Here is a 24,363-nt window from a genome sequence, read left to right as displayed (position 1 = left end):
TAGCCTAGCCTGGTTCCTGATCTTAAAAGAGGAAATGGTATGGTGTTGGCTGTGGATTTGTCCTAGGTTGCCTCTAACGTCAAAATACAACCCTTCCACGTCTACTGTGTTCAGGCATGAAGAGATACTGAATTTTTCAAGTGTTTTTTCTGTGTCTATTGATTTACATATATTGAAGCGTCTTTACACTCCTAGGATGAAATCAAGTTGATTATGGTGAAGGATCTTTCCTGCTGTGTGTTGAGGTCAGTTCGCTAGGTTTTTTGTTTTTGTTTTTTTTTTTCATTTTTGAGGCCATCAATACTATTAATTTATTTTGTTGTACTGGATAATGAATCCAGGGGCATTTTGTGGGGGGGGGGGGTCAGGGGATGGAACCCAGGGGCATTCCACCTCCAAGCTACACCCCCTGCCTCTATTTTTATTCTTTATTTTGAAACAGGGTCTCACTTAAGTTGCAGAGGGCCTAAGTATCTGAGGCTGGCCTCGAACTGTGATCCTCCTGTCTCCATCTCCCAAACTCTGGGATTACAAGCGTGCACCCCACGCCCGGCTATCCAGGGGCATTCTACCTCTGAGCTACACCCACTCCTTTTTGTGTGTGTGTGGTACTGGGGATTGAACCCAGGGGCATTTTACTTCTCAGCTATACTCCCAGTCCTATTTTTTATTCTTTATGTTGTCTCACTAAGTTGCAGAGGGCCTCGCTAAGTAGCTAAGGTAGCTGCAAACCTGCAATCCTCCTGTCTCAGCCTCCCAAGTACTAGGATTACAGAGTGCACCATCGCTCCTGGTTCCCTTTTTTTTTTTTAAATAAGGTCTAAATTGTGGAGGGCCTGGTTAAGTTGCTGAAGCTGGCTGGGAATCTGCAATCTTGCTGCCTCCGCCTACAAAGTCCTGGGATTATAGGCGTTCACCACCTGTGTGAGTTTTCAAATCACTGCACACTGGAGATGCTTCTCTCTGCCGTGCTTGCTGCTGTTTTCATGGTACCCGTGTCTGATTCTGCTAGCAAGATGTGTTGGTCACAGAGAATGAGTTTGCACATTGGAGATGCTTCTCTCTGCCGCGCTTGCTGCTGTTTTCATGGTATCCATGTCTGATTCTGCTAGCAGGATGTGTTGGTCACAGAGAATGAGTTTGCCCTCACGGCTCAATTTTGGTGGATCATATGTCAAAAAATTCACCCATTTATTCTACATGTTTCAATGTGTTAGCACGTAGCTTTTCATAAGATTCCCGAGTTATCTTTTGTATTTCTGGGGTGTCAGCTGCGACGTTTCCTTTTTCTTCTCTGAAGAAAGTTTTGAGTTTTGGTATTCTTTCCAAATATACTGAAGTTCAATTAACAAATGAAAAATATATATTCACAGTATATAATAACATAATTGTACCATTACTAATACAAATGAATCAATGTTACCAGTTGCTTCACATATTTACTTCATTTTTTAGACCATACAGTAATAATACTGAAGGTATACTCTATCACATCCACGTACACATTACTACAGACTGTAGTCACCGTGGACACGCCCTGACTTTAACTTACTCATCCTAAAACTGTAAAGCCAAGTGTGGTGGTGCACGCTTGTAATCCCAATATTGGGAGGCTGAGACAGGAGGATCGCAGGTTCAAAGCCAGCCTCCGCAACGTAGCAAAGCTCTAAGAAACTGAGTGAGACCCTGTTTCCAAATAAACAAATAAAATGGGGCTGGGGACATAGGTTGGTGGTAGACTGCCTCTAGGTTCAATCCCCAGGACCAAAACACAAAACAAAACAAAACAAATACCCAAAGCTTTATCCTTCAACCAACATTCCCCATTTCTCTCCCGACTGACCTCTAGTAACCACCCTTCGACTCTGTTGCTATGGTTTGACTTTTTTTAGATTCCACATATAATTGAGACCATAGAGTGTTCTTCTAGATCCCATTTTACGCTGCATGCCCTAAGTTCATTCCTGTTCACACACACTGCAGGAACACACGCGTGCGCACACACACACACATGCACGCACGCACACACACACGCACATACACACACACACAAATACACACACAAATACACACACACACTCACACACAAATACACACACATACACACACACTCACACACACACACACACACACACACACACACACACACACACACGTGCTGCACTTTGTCCAATCCTTCACTGATGAGTCTAGATGTTTCCAGTATCTTCTTTATTGTAAATAATACCGCAATAAATACAGGTTACTTCATTTTGCTCACATATTTCCCCTCTGTTAACACGGCAGGGTCATTTGTAATTTCTCATTTTTAATTTTTTACCGACGCGCGATACTGCTTTTCCTAATGTTCTCACCAATTTATATTTTCCCCAAAATGTGCAAGGGTGCCTTTCCTCCTCTCTACACCAGTGCTATCTTTGGCCATTTGTATGCCTGCTTCGGGGAAAAAATGCATTTTATTTTGGGCCGTTGTTGGGAGTTTTTGTTGTTGTTAGGTTTTGTTTTTTTAGGTGCTGAGATTGAACCCAGGGGCATTCTACCTCTGAGCTATACCATAGCCTTATTTTATTTTACATTGCTTTTTAATTTTTATTTTGAGCCGGGCGTGGTGGCGCACACTTGTAATCCCAGCATTCAGGAGGCTGAGACAGGAGGATCGCGGTTTGCACACAGCCTCAGCTACTTAGCGAGGCCCTCTGCAACTCCATGAGACTCTGTTTCAAAAATAAAATGAAAAAAAGACTAATTTTTATTTTGAAACAGGCTCTAAGTTTCTGAGGCTGGCCATGAACTTGCAATCCTCCTATCTGAGCCTCCCAAGTACCGGGATCTCAAAGCAGGCACCACTACACCGGCTCTTTGTCCATGCTTAAAGGGAGTTATTTTGCTGTTGTTGCTGCTTCGCTCTTGGTCATATAACTCTTTATGTTCTGGATATTTATGCTCCATCTGATATATGGCTTGGAAATCTTTTCTATTCTGTAAGTTGCCTCCCCCCCCCCAGCTTCCTGTGTTGCACAGAAATATTTCTTGTAACATAAACCCACTTGTTTATCTTTGTTTTTCTTCCTTGTGTTTTTACGTCATGTAGCTGTTTCCCTGTGTCTTCTTCTAGTTGTTGTACTTTTTCAGGTCATATATTTAAATCTTTAATCTATTTAGAGTTGATTTCCTATACAGTGCAAGATAAGGATGCAATTTCTTTCTTTCTTTCTTTCTTTCTTTCTTTCTTTCTTTCTTTCTTTCTTTCTTTCTTTTTTTTCCATGGTACAGGGGATGGACCCAGAGGAATTCTACCTCTGAGAGACACCCCTAGCTCTTAATTTTTTTATTCCTTATTTTTGAAACAGGGTCTCACTGAGTTGCAGAGGGCCTCGCTAAGTAGCTGAGGCTGTCCGCGAACCGCGATCCTCCGGGCTCCACCTCCCGAATGCTGGGATTACGAGCGTGCGCACCGCGCCCGGCCCAATTTAATTTTTTTTCATGTGCAAGGCAGGATTTCACAAGGCTGGGTTTTTTTTAATCAGGGAGAGGAAACTTTTGGCAACCAGTGGTGGGTGGCTAGCCTTGTAGCCATCCTCCCCTCACTCAAATTCACCTTAATGCCAGTGCCTGGCTTCCTACAGCTCCCAGCCACTGTGCAGATGTTTGCTTATCTTTATTTGAAATTTCATCTTCACCTTCAAAAGTATCACAGGACACATGCGCTACACAATCAGACTGTGCCGGCCGCACTCTCCGTCTTGTCTCCACTAAGGCTCCATCCCACAAACACTCTCCCGCTTCAGTCTGACAGTTTTGTACTGCAGGGGCTTTTCCGGGCTTCCTACTTTTACAGAGCCAGTTTCTGAGCGGTGGATTTCTGCGCTCTGCGGTGTTATTAGCAGGGTTCTTAACGTGCGTCTCCTCCTCCTGAACAAGAGACGTGGCGCTCTGTATCTCAAATGCCCACCCCACCCACCCAGAAATCTCTTAGGCAATGCAGTAGTGTTCAAGGGTAAGACGTTGGCTTCTGAGGGCTCTGACCTCCCACCATGACCTTCTTCCTGCCTCCCTCAGGCCTGGAGCAAGGAGCCGCCCACCGTGGACAAGGCCTTGGAGCCTTGAGCCAAAATAAACTTTTCCTACTTCAGGTTGCTCTTGTCAGGCATTTCACGCACAGCGACAAAGCTGACTAATGCAGAAGACACATCCCGCCTCTCTGCCCCTCCTCTGTGTGTCAGGAATGTCTCAGCTGCACCCAGGCGGGCAGTGGCCATGCTGGTTTTGCGACCTTTGTCGAGGCTGTCAGCTTGCTCGTGGACGTTGCATTTTTCACAAGTTTTCTGCCTACTCGGGACCAGTTCGCGTCTGTCTGGGATTGGTCTTTCTCCAAAGCCATTTTGACACCAGTACTATGCTGTGTGACAAGCTATCAGTAATACAGCCCTTCAGTAAGTATGGTAGGCAGCAGAGATTATGTCATTAGGGAGGCTAGGTGCTCGCTGAGTGCCAATAAATACGAAAAACAGACTTCCCTTTCTGAAATCTGCCCGGGAACGTAGAGAACGTTATAGTTGGGACTCTAGTACCAGGAACCCAGAAACACAGCTGCGCAGGGAAAGGCCTGCACAAGGGGTGTGGCAGCGCCCCCCAGAAAATGTCCTTTTCCAGTGAGTTTGTTTACCAAGCTACTATCCTGGGACCTGAAACGTCTGTAGTCCCTTTGTGGGTTTAACTATTCCATCTTCTTTCTTTTCTCAGGATATCAGGTAAACCTTTTTAAAACGCTCTTTCAGGCAGTTGTAGATTTCGGAGTATCCATGTGCAGCAATTCTAAGCCCGGTGTTTAGCACCTGTTTACGTGTGGCCTGACTCAAAGCAATCGCAACTCCTCCTTGCCCCGTCATCACTGCTACAGTTCCTTTCACTTGCTAAACACAGACACACACACACACACACACACACACACACACACACACGCGTGTGTGTGTGTGCGCGCATGTCAGATACAGACATAGGCATCATCATAACATAAATTGCTCCTGGTAGTGTTTTGAACAAACTCTTATGTGTTTTGTCCATTACGGAAAGGAAGAGTTTTTTACATTCACTTTTTCTTTGCTCCTCTTCCTTTTATTAGGTCTGAGTTTTTAAATTATATATTATCTCCTTTCTCTCTGAAGGACTTTAACATTTTTGCAATAAATGTCTCTACTGGTCATAAATCCCTTTTATTTTTGTTTGAGAAAGTATGTCACTTTTACTCTCTCTGTGTGTGTGTGTGTGTGTGTGTGTGTGTGTGTTACTGTGAATTCAAACAGAGGCATTCTAAATCTGAACTTGACACCCCCCCAGCCCCATTTTAATTTTTTATTTGGAAACAGGGTCTCACTAAGTTGCAGAGAACCTCACTAAGTTGCTGCTGCTGGCCTTTTTTATTTTTTTCTTCCAGTACTGGGGATTGATCCCAGGGGCATTCTATCTCTGAAATATACCCCCAGCCCTATTTCGTTTTTTAATTTTGAAACAGGGTCTCTCTACGTTACAAAGGGCCTCCCTAAGTCGCTGAGGCTGACAGCAAACCCGTTATCCTCTTTCTCGTCTCAGCCTCCCGAGTACTGGGACGACAAACATGGACCACGCCCAGTTCTGAGGCTGGCCTCAGACCTGCGCCCTCCTGTCTCAGCCTCCCGAGTCCCGGGTTACGGTGTGTGTGAGCATGCCCGCTTCACCTCTACCTCTGAAGGATGATTCCACAACTGAGCTCTCCGCTGTTTTCCCAAAGGATTCCTTTTTCCTTTCCCATGCCCGAATTTTCCTACAGATTATTACGGTTAGCCGTTTTCTCCCCCATTTTTCTCACTTACATGGTATGAGAAGTTAGATGCTGTCCTCATATTTGCGCCCCTAAACAGAAGGCAGTCTTTCCCCTAAGCTTTTTGAAGGGCTTTCTCTAGGTCTCAGGGTCCCTAGTCTGACAGTTATCTACCCGGATGCATTCTTTGGCTTTCGTGACACTTGGTGTTCTCTGCGCTCCCTCAGCCCTGTGGTCTGGTATGTGACAGGCCTTTAAAAACAATTCTCTGAGTATTGTTTAAGGCTTCTGCTCGCTCTCCACTTCTTCGATTTCTGGTATTCCCATTGCACGTTACACCTTCCGAGCTCGCCCCGCTGCTCTTGGGTAATGCCTTTTCCCTTCTTCTTCCAAGTCTTTATTCCCTTTGCCCTTGCTTTTGGGCTCTGGATGTGTCTAGTGAACTATGCTTGAGCTCAGAGGGTCTTCTCTTGGCTGTGTACACTTTACTAATAAGCTCTCCAGGGTATCTTTCATTTCTGCGCGTGTTTGATCTCCACCCTTTCTGTCTTCTCCTAGGATTTCCACCTCTCTGTCACTGGCCCAGATGTTCTTCGGCGTGTGCTCTTTATCCAGGAGAGCCCTGCACACATTCGTCGTCCTTGTTTTCAGTCCCCAGTCTGCGCCAGGTGTGGTGCTGCACGACTGCTCATCCAGTACTCCTGAGGCTGACTCGGGATCGCAGGTTCGCAGTCCGCCTCGGCAGCTCAGTGGACCCTATTTCAAACTGATAAATAAGAGAGGGCTGAGGGTGCGGCCTGAAGGTGGAAGGTCCCTGGGTTCCATTCCCAGTGCCGCGCTCGCACACGCGCACACACGCGCACACAGTCCCCGTGCGAGCTTGCCGCCATCTCTGGTTCCGATGCCTGCTGGTTTCCCAGCTGTTATTGGTTTTTGTTTCTTTGTTTTTCCTTGCGGTATGCCTTGTCATCTACAGTGGGCGGACATGATGTGCTGGGTAAAAGGAGCTGCTACTGACTTGCCTCGAGGAATCCACAGTAGAGTGGGGGGGCAGGAGTGTATCGGCCCACATTTAGGTCTCACAGTTGCTGGGCTCAAGCCTCCTCACGATGAGCTTCACAAGCATTCCTCAAGAGTCTTCCTCCCCACCTTGGGGGCAAAGGATGCTGGGCCGCGCTCGAGGCGGCCTTCCCATTCTGCGTGGAGGGTCCGGAGCTGGCTGAGCTCATTAGGTTCTGATAAGTCACTGGTAGACAGGCCCTAGTCAGCTCGTCTCCCCTGAAGGCAGTAGGCCTTTAAGAAGTGAGCACTCTGGTGTCAAGGCGATTCCTTTCTCCTTTCCCATGCTAGAAGTTACAAGAAATGTCCTCTCCAGTATTTACTGAGAACCAGGTCAGGCTCTTGGAGGCAGTAACTCAGGAAGGCTTGGAGAAGCCCCTTCCTCCCAACAAGAATAGATCCCGAGGGTTTTAAGCTCCCAGACGTGGCTACGCCCAGGCTCCCGCACTTTCCCAACTGCAGTCAGGTGTCCTGCACCAGCGCCGAAGCCAGCAGTCTCCGCTCTCTGCATCGACCTGTCTCTCCAATTGGAGGCGGGGGCAGTGGTCTTCTCTGTGACCTCACCATTTACAGGTCTAAAAAGGTTGATTTTTCAGTCTGTTCAGCTATTTACTTGTTAAGACAGACCAGTGATTCCTAAGCTCCTAACATGTAGAAATGTGTGTATATTTTAAAGATATTTTCTGAGTAGTTTTGATGGGAATTCTATATAAGATCCTAAATTTAGCACAATGTAATTTGACCTTATACCAATGTAGCTTTTTGTTTTGTTACAGTACTGGGGGATGGAACCCAGCTACATCCCCAGCCCTATTTTTTATTCCTAACTTGAAACAGGATCTCACTAAGTTGTGGAGGGCCTCACTAAGTAGCTAAGGCTGGCCATGAACCTGTGATCCTCCTGTCTCACTGGGACTCCCAAGTACTGGGATTACAAGCTTGCGCCACCACGCCAAGTCCAATGTAGTTTCGATGACATACGAACGATAGATTCTATACAGCTCTATCCCTTAGTTTCAAACTGCATTGTAATGCAATGAAATTATTAAATTTACTTAATGCCCAATAAATTAGGTGTGTAATTGTTTTGTGCATTTGGGTTCGTTTGTTTGGGGCAGTACTAGGGATTGAACCTGGGGGCACCCTACCCCGCAGCTATGCCTGCAGCTCTTTTTTCTTTTTTACTTTGGGGTCTCAAAAATTTGTAAAGGCTAATCTCAAACTGGCAATCCTCCTGTCTCAGCCTGCCAAATACTGAGATTACAGGCGCTGCCACACGACACCTGACTTGTTTGTCTTTTGAGTCACGTAACATTCGAAGAGCAGCTATGGACTAGTATGCGGGCTCTTCTGTTTACCCGTCCTGGGATCTGTGCTCTGTACACGATCTCAGGTCCCTGGTGCGCTTTCATGTGAGCCTTGAACGACTCGAGTGCTTTCTGCAGAGTCAGTCTGCTACTAGTAAGGGACTCCGTCAGATTTTGTTCAGTTTGGGTCTCTCTCCCCCAACCCTGTGGTTCTGGGGATGGAACCCAGGGGCATTCTACCTCTAAGCTACACCCCCTGCCCTATTTTATTTTTTATTTTGAAACAGAGTCTCACTAAGTTGTGGAGGGCCTCACTAAGTAGCTGAGGCTGTCCAAGAACCGCGATCCTCCTGCCTCAGCCTCCCAAGTACTGGGATGACAGGCGTGTGTGACACGCCCGGCTTCTCCTTCCTTTCTGAAGACTGGTTTTTACTAACCACAAAACTTGGAGTTGATTGATTACTTTTCTCTCAGCACTCTTTAAAAACGTGCTATCCCGTCGCCTGCCTCCTGGCTCCTGGCACTGCAGTTGATTCTGATGTGTCTGTGCAGCAATGTCTTACTTATCCTTGGTGGGACTTGGGCCATGACGGACCCGTGCCTTTCATCAAACGTGGGGGCTTGGTGCCCGTTTCTCCTCAGCCATTCCTCCTGCCTCTTCCTCGACCATCTGCTTCTGGGATTTCCATCATCCGTGCGGGTACACTTGGTGGCATGCCACGGGGCTCGCAGGCTCCGTCCCTCCTTCGTTCTCTTCCCTTTCAGGGCCTTGGAACATTACATTACTTCCAACATCAGCATCATTGTCTTAATGCTGTGGACTATGGCTGTTTGTTTACTGACTTCTAAGTTCTTTTGGCAAAGCCTGTATTCTTGTACTTTTGGCCTGGGCAGTCCTATTCCTGTAGCTTATGTTCAATTCATTATGACAGCTTTCTTTTGAGTTCCCGGAGACAGAGAAAGAGAGGTGAGGGAGGAAAAAAAGACACAGAGTCTCCCAGTTTTCACAAATTAACTCTGCGGGAGGATTCCTTTGACACCGAGCCAGGATGTTGCAACTCCGTCTCAGCCCTCATCTTCAGGCCGAGGTGAGCGGAGTGACCGGTCAGAGGTCAGAGCTTGTGGTGCTGGAAGTACTTTTCTTCCCGTGCATACCCACGGCCTTATAAGTTCTCCAGCATACACTCTGGAATGCCCTGATTTCCCAAGGGGTTCTCAGTGGACTGCCTTCTGATGTCTGAAGTCTACTGCGCCTCGGCGACGCATCTGCCCCGCAGGTCACTGTGAAGTCTGGCCATGTCCCGATGGTGGCTGGTGAGGCGGAGCAAAGGCCATCTCTGTATCAGTGCTGCAGGCGGCCCCCATGCCATGTGCAATTCTTTCCAAACACACTGCTCCTCCCACGCACAGAGACCAGGGTATGAGGCTCCCAGGCTGCCCAGCGGGGGCCGCAAGGACAAGTCAGAATGCCACAAGACTCTCCTGCCATCTCCAAATGGCCCTTTCTTGCTTTGATGTTCGCTGGACTGCTGAAGACCACCGCCTGCTTTCCCGAGTTGTGACAAGTTGACTTGGACGGCCTTTGCCGTGCTGACTCACTGCTGTGTGAAGGTCAGAGTCCTTGGGGTTATCTACTTTGGCTGACGTCACTCGCTACCCTCATGTTTCTTAAGAGAGCACTTTCGGCCTCCTCTGTCTGTGAGCATCCACGGTACTGCCATGCCAGCCAGGGGCTAAAAGCTATAGGAATCTGGTTAATTTCTCCATTCACAGGTACATAGCAGGCCACAGCGTTCTGTCTCTGAGAACCACTGAAGGGGTGGGTCATGTAGGCTTCGTGTAATTCTGCGGGTTTTCTCCTTTCTTAGGAGCTAGGTGGGGAGACTGGAAGTCAGAAGAAAGAGAGCAGCATTCTATTCTCTAAACCTGGCTCCCAATTATTTTCATAGTAGGCCCTCTTCTTCTTGTTTTTTTTGTGTGTTTGTTTGTTTGTTTGGTGTGTGTGGTACTGGGGTGGAACCCAGGGGCTTTTCCACCTCTGGGCTACACTCCGAGACCTATTTTATACTTTCTTTGGAAACAGGGTCTCACTAGGTTGCTGAGAGCCTCACTCAGTAGCTGAGGCTGGCTTCGAACCTGCGCGATCCTCCTGTCTCAGCCTCCCAAGCGCTGGGATTACAAGCGTGCGTCACCACACCCAGCATTTAGGCTCTCTTCTTGATCCCCCTGGCAAGACCCTCAGGAAGTCTTGCCAACTCTGGATCCTTGCCCTCGGGCGCCCGTGGCCACCATCTTTTCTCTTCCTGGGTTGCCCCCCTCTTCTCTCCTTCCGTAATATGTGATCCCCCAGTTCCCACTAAGACTTCCTTTATTTTACTCCTCACCCAGGAGCCCCAGAGAATTCTTTAAATATCAAAAGCATACATTCGGGAGGCTGAGACCGGAGGATCGTGGTTCGCAGACAGCCTCAGCTACTTAGTGAGGCCCTTCCCAACTCAGTGAGACCCCATTTCAAAAAATAAAAAGACTAAAAAATTGGACTGGAGGTGTAGCTTGGAGGTAGCATACCCAATTTTGGTACTGGGGTTCCATCCCCAGTACCAAAAATATATATCAACTGCATCTTGCCGTCTGCCTTCGCAAATGTGCAGCAGCTATCTGGCACGTCGTGGGTCAGTTCTGGTGAATGCAGAGCCTAGTTCAGGGCTACTGTCCCCATCATTTGCTGTACATTCTGTGCATAATGTACACGCTGTACATTACTGTACCCATGATAACTCCCAGGCGGAAGTGTCCCCTGGTGGGTGGCTGAAAATCTGCACAGGGAATACCTCCAAGTTCTATCCATCATGCAATGAGCTGGGGTACCCGCTCAGCTATCAGCAAAGGCCGCCTCTGGAGGTTCACCCTCTGGAGGTTCACCCCCCTGGAGGTTCACTCGGCAGCCCTCTGGGCCTGCTCCGTCTATATGCAGTGAAGCAAGCCTCTGAGGTCAGAGGCGGTGCTTATCAAAGTATCTGGGAGGGCTGCACAGAGAAGCCTTTGGTGTGGAAAACATGTGAGTGTTGAGGGTAAACATGGGTGTGGACCCAGGCTGCCAGCATCCTCAAGAAGGAGGATTAAGTGTTCTTTTCCTGGGCCTGGTGTGTGCCATCCTGGGTGCCATCCGTGGGTTCCTGAGATGCCTGCCCCACGCAGGGTCTCACTTTCTCTCCCTCCCCTCCACGTCTGTTAAACGTTAGCCATGTGCCCTTCTGCTCTTGGAAGCAGGCTAGTCCCTAAGTAAGGGAGCCCTCATTTCTGCGTGTTTTATGAGTACTGGAAACTCAAGGACTGACCAGGTCGACTTCCAGGCGGAACAGGCCCGGCAGCATTAGTAAGGTGGGCCCACAAGGCCACACTGAACAGATGCTACGTGGTCTTTTCAGGAAATGGTGCTCCAGCCGCGAGGCTCAGAGCAGAGAGGTCCCCCTGGGCCCCTCGCCCTCCTCCTGCTCCCACAGCCCTTCTGCAGCCAGCGGGGTGGGGAGCCAAGCTGAGCTGATTACTTTTGACATCAGTTGTTAACATAATTTTGACGTTAAGCCTCCCCCAAGCTCGGGGTGACTCTGACTATGTCCAGGTTCTGGCTTGAGGAGCCATGGGGAGCCTCTCAGCCCCAGATCTGGCCGGGCTGAAGGCAGCCTGGGAAGAGACCTGTGTTCCTCAAGCCCGCGCCCTGGGGCTTGGGGGCGGGCCCCAGCAGATGTCTGGATTTGGTAGCCAGGGCCTGGAGCCGGATGCTGAGAAGGAGGCCTGCAACTCATTTCCCCATTAAACATTCTGAGAACATCTGCACGGTTTCCAAGGCTTCTCCCGCACTAATCGCTTTGATGATTGTGTGAAGTTAAGAACTGGCACGTTTCCGTGATGTTGTGGTAGAGGTGAAAAGATCGCTCTTAATTAGATTAAAAACATTTTTTTCTTCCTGTGTAATTTTGCCTTGAAAATCAAGGCCATTTTTTTTGGTTGTTTTCTTCATCCAAAGACCTCCAGAAACTTTCCTCCCCACCTCTCCAGAGGTTTCTGGGGAATGTCCTGTGAGCTCAACTCTTGGAGAAGAGAGTGCTTAACCCAGATTCCATTGTATATTAAACTTTCCTGGGGCTGCTCTCACTGCCTGGAACCTTCCCCTGAAAACATGTCTTGGGAGACCTGACAGGGGCTTCCTGCAGGATGGACACCCGGGTGGGTCGGTTTAGCGGACACCAGCCTGGCTCTGGCGGTCCTCTGTCCTCCACGACCTCCCTGATTCAGACCCCACCCCTGAACCCACACAACCACGTCCGCTCGTGTGCTGAGGCTGGGCACGCCCACTGTGAAGGGGAGCCGTCGGGGGGAAGAGGGTTCCTGGTACCTAAACTCTGAGGTGGCGCGAGGCCCAGCAACCTTCCTGCGATTTCTCAGGATTCCATAGGTCCCCCTGACCCTGCCACAACTCTGTCCCACTTAAGTTAAATCTATTGTTCACGCCCGTGACTCGATGTGAAAGTCGACGTGTCCCAGTCTGCTCCCAACACCGGCTTGCACAAGGGTGTGGAGCGGGGCTCACGGGGGTGGGGGTCTGCATCACAGAGCTCTGAGGTCAGCAGCCAGGCTCGGGAGCCTCCTCCCCAGGGCTCCCCGGCTGCTGCGGGCTTGGGGCTGGGGCCTCAGGCCCACTCCTTCCCCCAGGCCTTCTCCCTTCTGTCCATCCTGCAACGCCCAGCAAAGGCACCCACAGGAGATGGGCTCTTTTTGCCTCCTAGACTCACCCCAAAACACATCACCTCGGGCTCATACATCCCCCCAAGTGTGTCCCACGCATTCCCTGGGAACTCTGTTGGTTACAAGTGATGGCAGCCCAACTCCAACGAGCTTAATGACAAAAGGGACATTTTTTGGCTCACACATCTGGACCCAGCTGTTCCAGACACACAGCTGGACCCCAGGGCTGCGATGACCGTGCTCTCCCCTCCCTTCCACCCCATCCCCGCTCTTTTGTCCTCTCTCTTCCTCCCTTGCTCTCAGTCCACAGGCCCAGAAGACAGCCATCCCCTTAGGCAGCCACTATGCAGTGGGGGCAAGATGGCCACCAGCTTGGGTCCGCCATCTCCGCAGACCTGTGGACAGAGGCCATCGCTTTCCTGGCCACTTGCGCCCAGTTCTGGAATCAAGTCCTCACTGCCCCCAGCCAGGCTGCGTACGAGCCCTGAGGGCCGAGTGTGGGCCACCGGCTGCCTTTGGGGATGACATAGGAAAGGAGCCCCGGAAGAGGATTCGAGAAGCTATCTGTAGAAGCCAGGCCCGGCTGCTGCTGGGCCGGCACAAACAACAGGTGTCCCCTGGAGCAAGGTCTTTTCCTAAGCGGAACTGGGTGCCAGCTGTGAATGTACACCCCTCCTCCCCCCCCCCGTTCCTGGCAGCTGTTGTGGGAATGGCTTTCCACTCTGTCCGTGTCCCTTACTTCTCGCCTCTTAGTGGAGCCACAGGTGGCGGGGTGGGGGCACTCTGGCTCGGGGTGAGCCGGGCATGGGCAGCTGGCACAGGCTGCAGGGCTGCGGCTCAGCAATGTCACGCAGGGCCTGGCTGCAGCTGTCCGGATGCCCCAGGGAGGGCTTCTCCTTCACGGTGCACGATCCACAGGGCTCTGGCGAATCCACCAAGAAGAGGCCTCTCGGCGAAGGTGGCAGGGGCAGCCCGTGAGCTAGCGCAGGAAACTCGCCCATGCCAGGCACTGCAGGGACAGGGGGAAGAGGAAGGCGAGGTTCCCGTGCCAAGGGCCAGGCACACACAGGTCCCGCAGCCATCCAGGGGCGGGGGCAGTCTCCGAGCCTTGGAGAGCTTGGGGGGAAGAAGGCTTGGGTTACACCTGGGAGATTAGGCAGGATTTTCTTCAGTCCAGAGGAAGAGGGCAGGGGGTAAACAGCCGGGTGAAGTTACTGGGAAGGGCCCCGGCACCAGCAAGAGGGCTGCAGGGTGGGTGTGTTGGGTGCGGAGACACAGCAAGTTAGTCTTGGTGCTTGAAGGCTAATCTGCTGTGAGCAGGGTGGGGTCAGAGCCCCACGCGGAGGAGCTGCAGCCAGATGCTCTTGGGAATGGAAGTCTCTGGAGAACTTCAGGACACAAGCGAGCAGCTGAGTCACAGGGACGACTTAGAGACAGGTAGAGGGACGAAGGATGCTCTGCCCTGTTCTATACGGTGCAGGCTGGCGCATGCAGGGCCCTGGGCCTAAAAGCAAGGCACAGATACGGCTGATTCCCACAAATCATTGTTTTCTGACTCGTGAAAGTATCGTTCGAAGCAGAAGACACAGAGAGAAGAGCCCCAAAGTGCCTGCACCCCAGGCACACACAGCCAGCGGTTTGCTGTTTCCTCCCAGTCTTTTCCAGGCTCCCATTTCTTTCCAGATAAAATGCAGCCACCCAGCTGAGCAGGCCCATAGCTGGAAAGCAAGATGCTGTGCCGAGTCCGGTTCCGGTTCTCTTGAGAGAGGGTGAGACTTGGCAGCTGGCGGGCCCAGCTGGGGCAGTCGCCACGCCTGAGGCTGAATTAGCCATCGCAGACCTCCCATTTTCCTAGAAAACAAAATTGTTTTGTTCTGCCCTGAAAACTTAGGCCCGGATTCTGGCCTTGATGAGACTAAGGCAGCCAAGGAATGAAAGCGTCAGAAACTGGGGCTGTGCTAGGAAAGTGTGACTCCACTGTCACCAGGAAGCAGTGCTTTAGCACCGGGACTGGCACTGGCCCAGGGCTCTGCAGGGCCCGATGTCCTGGGAGCTAACCGTCCTGCCACTCGCCCTGGGCTCTGCTTGCTCTGCACCTTTCTGTGTAAAACACCAACATTGGGCTTCCCTGGTGGGAGTGACCAGAGCGCCTTTTAGGGAGCAGCACTGCAGCCCTGCCTCCAGGGGCGCCCCAAAGGCGCAGCATCAGTGAGCTTGGGAGAAGCAGAGTCCCTGCCTCGGGCTCCTCTGCGCCCTCTGTACATGTCTGCCCTGGCTAAGACTGCAGGTCCAGATAGGTAGGAGGTGGCAGCCCTGGTCACTGCTTCCCCACGGTGAGGTGGAAGAGGAGGCACATCCAACACACACACACACACACACACACACACACACACACACACACACACACCTGGCAGGCAGCAGCCTCTCCTTTTGATTTGCAAAGACAGCTCCGTGGAGCCCCTCTCTCTGACCCTGCTTCGGGGCCCATGTGCCATTCCCAGGATTAAACCAAAGAGCACACATTCCTCTCTGGCAGGTGCAAGCCCCACCCGCTCCAGGCAGCCAGATGATGTGCACATTTTAATTTCCTAAAACGCCAGGGCTGGGCCTTTCTCAGGAGCTGAGAGGCTCACCCTTGGCCCTCGGGCTCTAGAGATGGCACTTATCATCCATGGGTGTTTGGAAAGCGAGCCCCTCTTCAGCCACCACTCTGCCGCTCCTCCTTTCTACATACAAGTGATGCAGACGCTGAAATATGCACTTGTCTTCTTTCAAAAGAACATCTGAACCCTGGATGCAGTCTTAGCTCTGCTTGACAACTGGATAATATAACCCAGGGTACTTGAATCTCAGCCCTGCGTCTCTAAGCAGGGGCGGGAAGATGTTCCCACCAGGTTGCAGGCCTGTGGGCCTCCGGGTGCACACGTTCCTCGAGGCTTCCCAGTCCTTTCCTGCTCTCTCCAAGGATGTCATGGGCACGGCGCCTTTCACTCCGAGCTCTTCTCCAGGCAGTGACTAAGTAATGTCTGCACAGTTTCCTGCTGGAAGTCTGCCGCGGGCCCCATGGGCCAGGAGCTCCTGAGTTTATTTATATTTCCCTGATTGCAAGTCAGGCACAACACCTTTCCACATGCTCCTCAGCCCTTTGGATTCCTCTTTTGTGATGTACTTTCTCTGGCTGTTGCCCATTTTTTAAATAGGTCATTTATATTTTAGTGATTCACAAGAGTTCTTTGTGTCGTGGAGGTATTAGGCTCCTGTGGTTGTCTTTTCGTTCTTTAAGGTTGTTTTTTTGTTTGTTTTTTGTTTTGTTTTGTTTTTTTTGCGGTACTGGGGATGGAACCCAGGGGCATTCTAGCTCCAAGCTACACTCCCAACCCTGTTTTTTTTTTTTTTTTAGTCTTTTATTTTTTTGAAACGGGTTCTCACTGAGTTGCAAAGAGCCTCACTAAGTAGCTAAGGCTGGCCATGAACCTGGATCCTATCTCAGCCTCCAAAGTACTGGATTACAAGTATGCACCACCACACCCAACTTTAAGGTGTATTTTGATAACTGGGTCCTAACTCAGATGCAGTCAAATTATTGTTTTTGCCTTCTGGTTATTGATTCTTTGTTAAAAAAAAAATCTTCCCCAGGTCCGAAGTCATGGAGATAGCCTTCTAGACTCAGCCATATAGGCTTTAGGATTTTGCTTCTCCTAAGTGGGTCTTCAAGCTCCTGGAACGTCAAGAATGAGTTTTTGGTGTAGGTTGTAAAGAAAACTCCAGGGTCCAATTTAATGGTTTCTCCGTGTGTAGATCCAGTTGTCCTCGAGTGTTAGTTACTCAAGAGCCCATCTTCTTCCATTATATGCAGGCACCTCTGGCACCAGCGCAAGTGGCCAGTGTGGGGGCTCCTTCCTGGTGCCCAGCGCCGCACCAGTGTCTCTGTGCACCGACACAGCAACCTTGCCCGCCGCTTTGGAAGAGGCACTGATGTTTGCTAAAGCAAGTTCAACATCCTGTCCTCCAAGACACAGCAATACCAGGCCTTTGCGGCTCTAAAGTGAATTTTAGAGTCGGCTCGCCAAGATGCTCACATACGAGCCTTGGGCTCTGGTTAAGTTTGGAGAGACTGAGGTTTAAGAGCAATCTTCAGTATTGAGCCTTCACACAGAGCAGAAGCCCCGAGAGAACAGTTCCCTGTCTTCTCCCGTGCCTCCAATCAAGTCTCACACCCTTCTCCATAGTTCCTGCCTATCTTTACACGTTAACGTTTCTTTTTACACTTTTTAGTTTACAGGAGTGGGAGAAATAGTCCAGCCACCACATACCTTGCACCAGGTTCCCCCCAGGGGTATCATCTTATAAAACCATGATGGATGGACCAGCCCTAAGCCGCTAACACCAACACTACCAAGCTACGCTTTCGTTCCTTCTGCAGATCCACTACGAATGCCCTCTTTTGTTCCAGGACCCCACTCGGGAGCCATAATTACAGTCAGCAGGTCTCCTCATCTGCTCCAATCCGTGAGAACCTACCAGGGCAGTTTTTCATGGCCCCAACACTTTAGAAGGACACCGGTCAGCATTCAGTGTCACCGAGTTTGGCTTTGTGTAGTTTCGCAGGGTCACTCTAGGGTGAGAGGCCTGAGGAAGAATGCCACCCAGGCGAGCGCTGGTCTCCCACGTCACATGGCCAGGGTCTACCCCTGCTGAGGTCAACCTGGATACACGTGGCGAAGGGCGTGTCCCTCCAGGCCCCCTCCAACTAAGCTACGTTTCCCTTTCCATGCCCCGCTCAGTGGAAAGACGCCACTAAGTCCCGTCCACGTTCATATCCAAGGCCTTGGGAGTTCCACCCTGCCTCCAGAGGACACCAAAGAATGTGTGCGCCTGTGTTAAACCACTGTGGCATTAAAGCAAGTTTGGGGAGAGACACTCTCAAGTTTCTCCCTAAAAGTCTCACCCAGTAGCTTCAGCGTTCATCATGGCGCCTTCCGGCAGCAATATTCTCGTGGGTGTCTGGGCTTCCTCAGTCCTCCGCACTTCTTACTCAGACTCTTCTGTAAGGCGGGTCTGTCTCCCTCAACGGCCTCTTCAGCATGTGGCCTGGGAGGCGGGCTTGGGAGGTCACACCCCAACGCTATTGTTATTTGCTCTGGCTTGGGCCACTGCCTGGCCGGGTCCCTTTTGACACGCTCCGTCCCTCTCCTGTATTTTTAAGCATTTCCTTCCTTTCCAGCACTAAAACAATGCTTGAGGTTCATCTTGTCTTTTCTCCGTGCTAGCCCTAGAGTCACCCCCTCATCCCGAGAGCGCTGGCTCCTTTGGAGAACTAAACAGTGTCCAGCAACCAGGCTCTGGACGCTCCCTGCTAGGGGGTGCCACTGCGTGGACCTCCTCTCAGTGGATAAAGTAAAAAAAAAAAAAAAAAAAAAATCAACCTACGTGTATGTGCGTTGCCTGACCATCCGCACTAGCTTTCTGCGTCTGTCAGCATCTGCGCAAAGCTAGCGCGGAGTCTACGCGTATTTCGGACAACAGGATTTACTCTGACCCCCGCCGCCTTCTCTCCTATCACCTAATGCATTCGCTCGCTCATATAGCCCTCCTGTGCCAGGTGACCCCGAGTGAGACAAATGTAGCTTCGAGAATGTACGGCCGATGCCAGTGTTTTCTGACTTTAGCCAGTGCTGTCCTGTCAAAACCTTGTTTCTGAAAGCACCGTACGCAGCTCCTTGTCCCTCGCTCCTGTCAGGTCAGGGCTGTGTCCCACATCTGTAACACAGAATCCATTCCACGTCTGCTTTCCGCGCCAGCGTCCTCAAACGTTCTGTCGATTCCTCGTATTTGCGTACAGGCAAGGTGACTTGGAGGCGTACACGTCTGTGAGCTTAACAAATGCCGCAGTGCTGTCTACCAACAGAGCAGCTCAGGACTTCCTAGGCGCTCCTGTCGGCCTTTCCAAGCCCGCCTCCTCCCTGACCACTGGCAGCCATTAGCTGGGGTTGGTTTGTTTGTTAGGCACTACTAGGGATGGGACCCAGGGGCATTCAACCTCCGAGCTACACCCCCAGCCCTATTTTTTTATCTTTATTTTGAAACAGGGTCTCACTGAGTTGCAGAGGGCCTCACTAAGTAGTTGAGGCTCTCTGTGAACCGTGGTCCTATTTCAGCCTCCCGAACGCTGGGATTACAAGCGTGTGCCACCACACCCAGCTCATTATCTGTTTTTTTAGGTATCTATAGTTTTGCTTTTTCTACCTCAGCCCTATTTTATTTTTCATTTAGAAACAGGATCATGCTGAGTTGCTGAGTCTCACTACATTGCTGAGGCTGGCTTCGAACCTACAATTCTCCTGTCTCAGCCTCCCAGGTACTGGGATCACAGATGTGCACTGCCACAGCCAGCTTCCAGCCACCTGCCGAAGGACATCTTGGTTGTTTCCTATTTCCGGCAATTTTGAGTGAAATTGCTGAACATATTGATGTACAGGGTTTTGTGGTCATAAATATTAAATTCACTGGTTATAGCTGAGAAGGGCTACTAGGTTACATGGTATGTGTATGTTTTGTTTTTCCTCTTTTGTTTTTTGTTTTTTGTTGTTTGTTTGTTTGTTTGTTTGTTTGTTTTTGAGGTACTGGGGATGGATCCCAGGATCATTTTACCTCTTAAGCTCCACCCCAGCCTGATATTTTATTCTTTTTTTTTTTTTTTTTTTTGGTGTTACTGGGGGTGGGCCCCAGGGGCTTTCTACCTTCCAGGCTATACTCCCAGACCTATTTTCCATATTTTTTTAAATTTGGAAACAGGGTCTAAGTTGTGGAGGGCCTCAAGTAGCTGAGGCTGGCTGTGAACCTGTGATCCTCCTGTCTCAGCCTCCCAAGTACTGGGATTACAAGCGTGCACCCCCACACACAGCTGATATGTGTATGTTTTATAAGAAAGTGTCAACTGGTTTCCAAAGTGGCTTTGCTGTTCTGTATTTCCACCAGCAATACGTGAAAGTTCCAGGTGCTCCAGCGCTTTGGAGACTGTGTGTGTGTGTGTGTGTGTGTGTGTGTGTGTGTGTGTGTGTGTGTCTTTTAGCCATTCTCATAAAGCTGCCGTGGTATCTCATGTGGTTTTAATTTACATTTCCATAATGACTACGGATGTCAAGTGGGCATCTTCTTGTTGGACTGTCTGTTTTATTATTGACAAATTTTAAGTGTTCCTTATATATTCTGGGTACAAGTCCTTGACTTAATAAGCGCTGAGCAAATATTTTCTCCGGAGCTGAGGCTCATCGTTCTATGCCATTAGCAGTGGTTCACAGAGCAGAACCTCTGATGGTGACGGAATCGTCTGTTGACTCCTCTTCTCTCGGGGTCAAGCTTCTGGCACTGTATTTCAAAACTCACTGCCAAATCCAGAGTCCCAGAGCCCTTCCTCCTGTTTACTTCCAACCTAGACCTTCAGAATCCTCATTTTATGATCGCCGCCTCTCGTCTTAGACAGAGACGCTAACTGTAGTAGAATTTATGCACACGCTCGTACATTTATCCTTAGGAATAAGTGTAAGAGACGGCTGCAGTGCTTAGGCATAGGGAAGCGGTCGTTTTTCACAAAGCAAAGACTATGTCACTGTCAAAAGCAAAGCATTCCCTATGACCAACAACATAATTAAAGACCAAAGATGGACTGAGAAAGATATCTGAACAAAGATTGCCATCTCCAATGTGTGAACATTTCCTCAGGTGCCAAGCGAAACTGACCAGGCAGTTCTGTAAGAAGAAACCCAACAGCCACCAAGCCCATAAAAGCCACGCGGTGCAGAAAACGACAGTGGGGCCTGAGTTGCCAAGGGCGCGGGGCGGCCGGGGGGTTGGTGAGTCTGGTGCTAACAGGTGACTGGAAAAGCAACCCAGCACCACCTGCTAAAGTGACCGCGGATGCACCCTCTCCCTCGATCAATACGTTAGCTTTGCAGAATGAGGACACTGTGTCACGGTCTGAAGCAGCAGCTGAGAGCGAGAAGAGCCTGCATGCCCACAAAATGCAGGGCGGGCGCGCTGGCTGTGGCGGATCTATGCTGTGGAGTACTATGCAGCTAGTAAAACGACCATTAGATGACTGTGTGTGCACCTGCAGAAAAGGAGCTGAGCACCGCAGTGGCAGGAGCAAAAGTGCTAAGAACACAGTCATCCTGTGTGTATAAAACAAAGTGCTAAGAACACAGTCATCCTGTGTGTATAAAACCAGTTTCCACCGGCATGTGCGGCCATGATGGGGGGGCCGGTGTCTCACTACCGGTTGGCACTGAGGACCCGGAGGCCGAGGGCCAATGTGGCACTTGCCATGAGAACTCAAATCTTTTGCAATAAAAACTTGAAGACAAAAATAAGTCGCAAGCAAACTCTGATATACTGCGGGTGAACGCGAAGTGAAGACTGATCTGGACTAGGCCCCGGCGCCTCCTGCAGCACAGTCACCGCGGGGCCCAGAAATCTGAGTGTGACGCAGCTGCTGGGGCGATTCTGTGCCTCCCGTGGGGCGTAGGAGGCTGAGGCGGCCTCGTGCCTCCAACAAGGAGCCTGGCCCATGACTCCTTGCAGGCAGGAGCCCTCCATGCTGTGCTCCTGGCCTGTTACCAGGCCGCTGCGTGAGGGTTAGGAGATGGGAGCGTCTCTCGCCGGATCTGTGCCTAGTAGCTAAGCTTTGTTCGTGACGTCAGTGTTGCTACAAGGCTAGGGGAGGCCCAGACCAGAGGTGGCTGTCCTGGGCACCCGGGCCCAGCCCCAGGCAGTGAACAGCAAGGCCTCACTGCCCGTACTGTCCTTAAACCTCGCGAGGTGCCTGGCACTTAGGGCCATCCTGAACCTACACACGACAGGGAGCCTGAGGGTCGCTGACGCTTCTATCCCTCTTCCTCACCTAGGCCCGGGAGTGTGCAGGTGGCCCCCCAGCACAGGCGGGTCGGGGTGGGCTGTGGGGCGCAGCTCCATCCAGCTTGTAGGGCTCGCCAAGCCCACGTGGCGTCCTAACGTGCTGTCCCCCTTTTCCACAGCAAGAAAGAGCCCCACGCTGCTGGAAGTGAGCACAGCCCACTTTCTGAGAACCAACAGCTTCGCTGAGGACCTGGACCTGGAAGGGGAGACCCTGCTGACCCCCATCACGCACGTGTCACAGTGAGTGCCCGCTCGCTCGCCCACGAAGGCTGGCTGGAGGGGCGCGGGGCTCGGAGGGGCTGCTGCGGCACAGAGGGGGGGCTCCGCCTCCTCGTCGGGCTGCCTACACACCTAGCACCTAGCGTTCTGCCTGCCTCGGGGCCCAGCCGGCTGCACCCAGCGCCAGGCAGGAGAGGAGAGAAGGGCACTTCCCGCCACGTCTGGGAACGTGACCCTCTTGTTTTGACTCAGGGAAACCCAGGCTGAGCGTTCTCCACTTGCTTTGTCCTTTGAGCGTCTGAGAAGACTGTTTTTCTCTTCCTTGGCCCTCCCCCACCCGCCGACTTTGCTTTGTGGTATTTCCCCGTGAACTCCGGCTGGAGCGACGGGGATGCCGGGTGTTATCCGCCAGTTGCCAGGCTCAGGGGCTCCTTCAGGTGGAGGAAATGGCCGATTTCCCATGCCTTCCAGCTGGCCTGAGACAGCCCCATCCTCCCGTCGCCACATCACCGAGCCGGTCAATCCCTGGTGACCAGCCACGGTGTGAGTCCTTGCAGCGTGTGACTCGGTGCTCCCAACAAAGGTTCCCAGTGGTGACCGCCTTGCGGAGGGTCAGCTGGATGCTCAGGCTTGTTCTGGTCACCCCCCAGTCCGGGAGTCCCCCCGCTAAGTGTCTCTGTCAGGACACGAAGCCACACACACTCTTGCCCTTCTCTCTACCGGCACCGCGCTGAAGGGCATTTTGTCCTGAACCCCATGTGCCACTGTCAGCGAGGCTCTGGGGCCTCCTGCTTTGTCCTGCAGCCAGGTGTGGACTTGGCCTGGCAGGCGGCTGACGAAGGTGGGACCCACAATGTGGGGACTGGCAGTCAGCTGGCCCAGATGAGCGTACCCCAGGAACGGCCGGGCTATCTTAGGGCGTGATCATGACCCAACAGAAGCTGCCCACTGTTTTCCTGGGTGGCCACGCTCCCTGGGCAGCTGACAGCACCTCACAATTAGCCGGGCACGGAAGGGTGTTCATGGGCCCAGAGGACGGCAGCGGGCCTGAGAAGAGGACCTCTTCTCCTGAGACAGGCTGGCTCGCCAGCTGAGATGCCCGAGTGGTAGACGTGGGAGTTGTGCGGCTGGTGCTGTGTGACGGGTGTCAGAGACTGCTCGAACGCGAGGACCGCTGTGGGCACACTGGGACCCGCCACGCGCTGGAAGGCCACCTTCCTATCTCCTGCTCAGACACCCTGTGATTCTGAAGCCTGGCCAGCTCTAGACACACAGGGAGTTATGCCCCGAGGGACACGCCCCTTGCTCACTGCGCATCCAACCAGAGCGGCCTCGCACCGCCCTACAGAGCGGCGGGGACCAGGGCGAATGACTGAGCCCATGGGGCCCACAGCCAAGCCTACAGCCACCCCGAAACCACCCCTCTTGGGGTGCAAGTGGCCCATGCTGGCAGTAGCCCACTCCGAGCCCTCTGGACCAGAGTCCGCCATCTGCCCCAGGGCAACCTCAAGCCAGTGCTTCCTGGGCCAGGGAGCCGACCAGCTTCCTGACCCCGCTCTGAGACAGCGCGGCTGAGAGACCTGAATGCCTCCGGCTCCCTGATCTCCACCCAGAGAGCTGCTGACAGGGCCTCCGGGGCTTCCCGGGCAGGGCAGGCTGTTCTGGCCCCAGAGCCAGCTGGGTCCAGGCAAGACAGAGACCCTGCCGGTCCTTTCCCAGCCAGGCTCCTGCCGTGGAACCTTCCGCAGAGCAGGCGCTTTAACAAGTGGCGCTGGCTGTGCGTCAGCCTAGGGAGGTGGGAAGGATCCAGGCAGGGCGCAGGTGGAAGATGGCTGGGATCTGAGGAGGGAGATGGTCGAGGGGAGAATAAGGTCTCAACAAACAGCTATGCTCGGGGTAGAGGAGAGTCCGGGCTGAGGTGTCACAGAATGTGAGCAGGTGCCATCCCTCCAAGTTCTGGAGGGGGAAGTCAGGACGTGGGCACAGTAAAGTGCCTGGCCCCAGACCCCAGGCGCCCCAGGGCAACGGGCCTGGCTGAGACCCCACGCCGTCCTGGGGGAGCAATAGGCCACGGTGAGCACCGTGTTTACGCCAGGCCTGACCGCCTGTGGGCCGGGAAAGCAGAGCTCCGTGCCCACTCTGGGGCTGCATTCCTTAGCCCCCCCCAGAGTCCACCTGGTGATGGATGCCAGTATTAAACTAGGCTCTAACTGCTAAGAGATGCGGCGTGGCTCCTGTGGGCAGCTGGCCTCATGGGGCTGTGCTTGGAAGAAAAGGCACACGCGCTGGTGTGTGTGTGTGTACGTGCACGAGACACAGAGA

At 51.9% G+C, this 24,363-nt stretch overlaps 1 protein-coding gene across 1 annotated transcript in view; it reads left to right on the top strand.

Moving 5' to 3' along the window:
- KCNQ1 (potassium voltage-gated channel subfamily Q member 1) overlaps positions 1–24,363 on the top strand; it is a gene marked incomplete at both ends in the record, with an annotated part of 335,487 nt that overhangs the window by 139,535 nt on the left and 171,589 nt on the right. Inside the window, one exon of the mRNA XM_080693799.1 lies at positions 21,942–22,062. Within this exon, the coding sequence (XP_080549925.1) occupies positions 21,942–22,062 (121 nt within the window). The remainder of the gene's footprint in view (positions 1–21,941; positions 22,063–24,363) is intronic.

Source organism: Muscardinus avellanarius (genome assembly GCF_963383645.1).
Source record: "Muscardinus avellanarius genome assembly, chromosome: 1".
Taxonomy (NCBI): Eukaryota; Metazoa; Chordata; class Mammalia; order Rodentia; family Gliridae; genus Muscardinus; species Muscardinus avellanarius.
The sequence above is the reverse complement of the archived record's forward strand: the minus strand, read 5'-3'. Positions and strand labels throughout refer to the sequence as shown.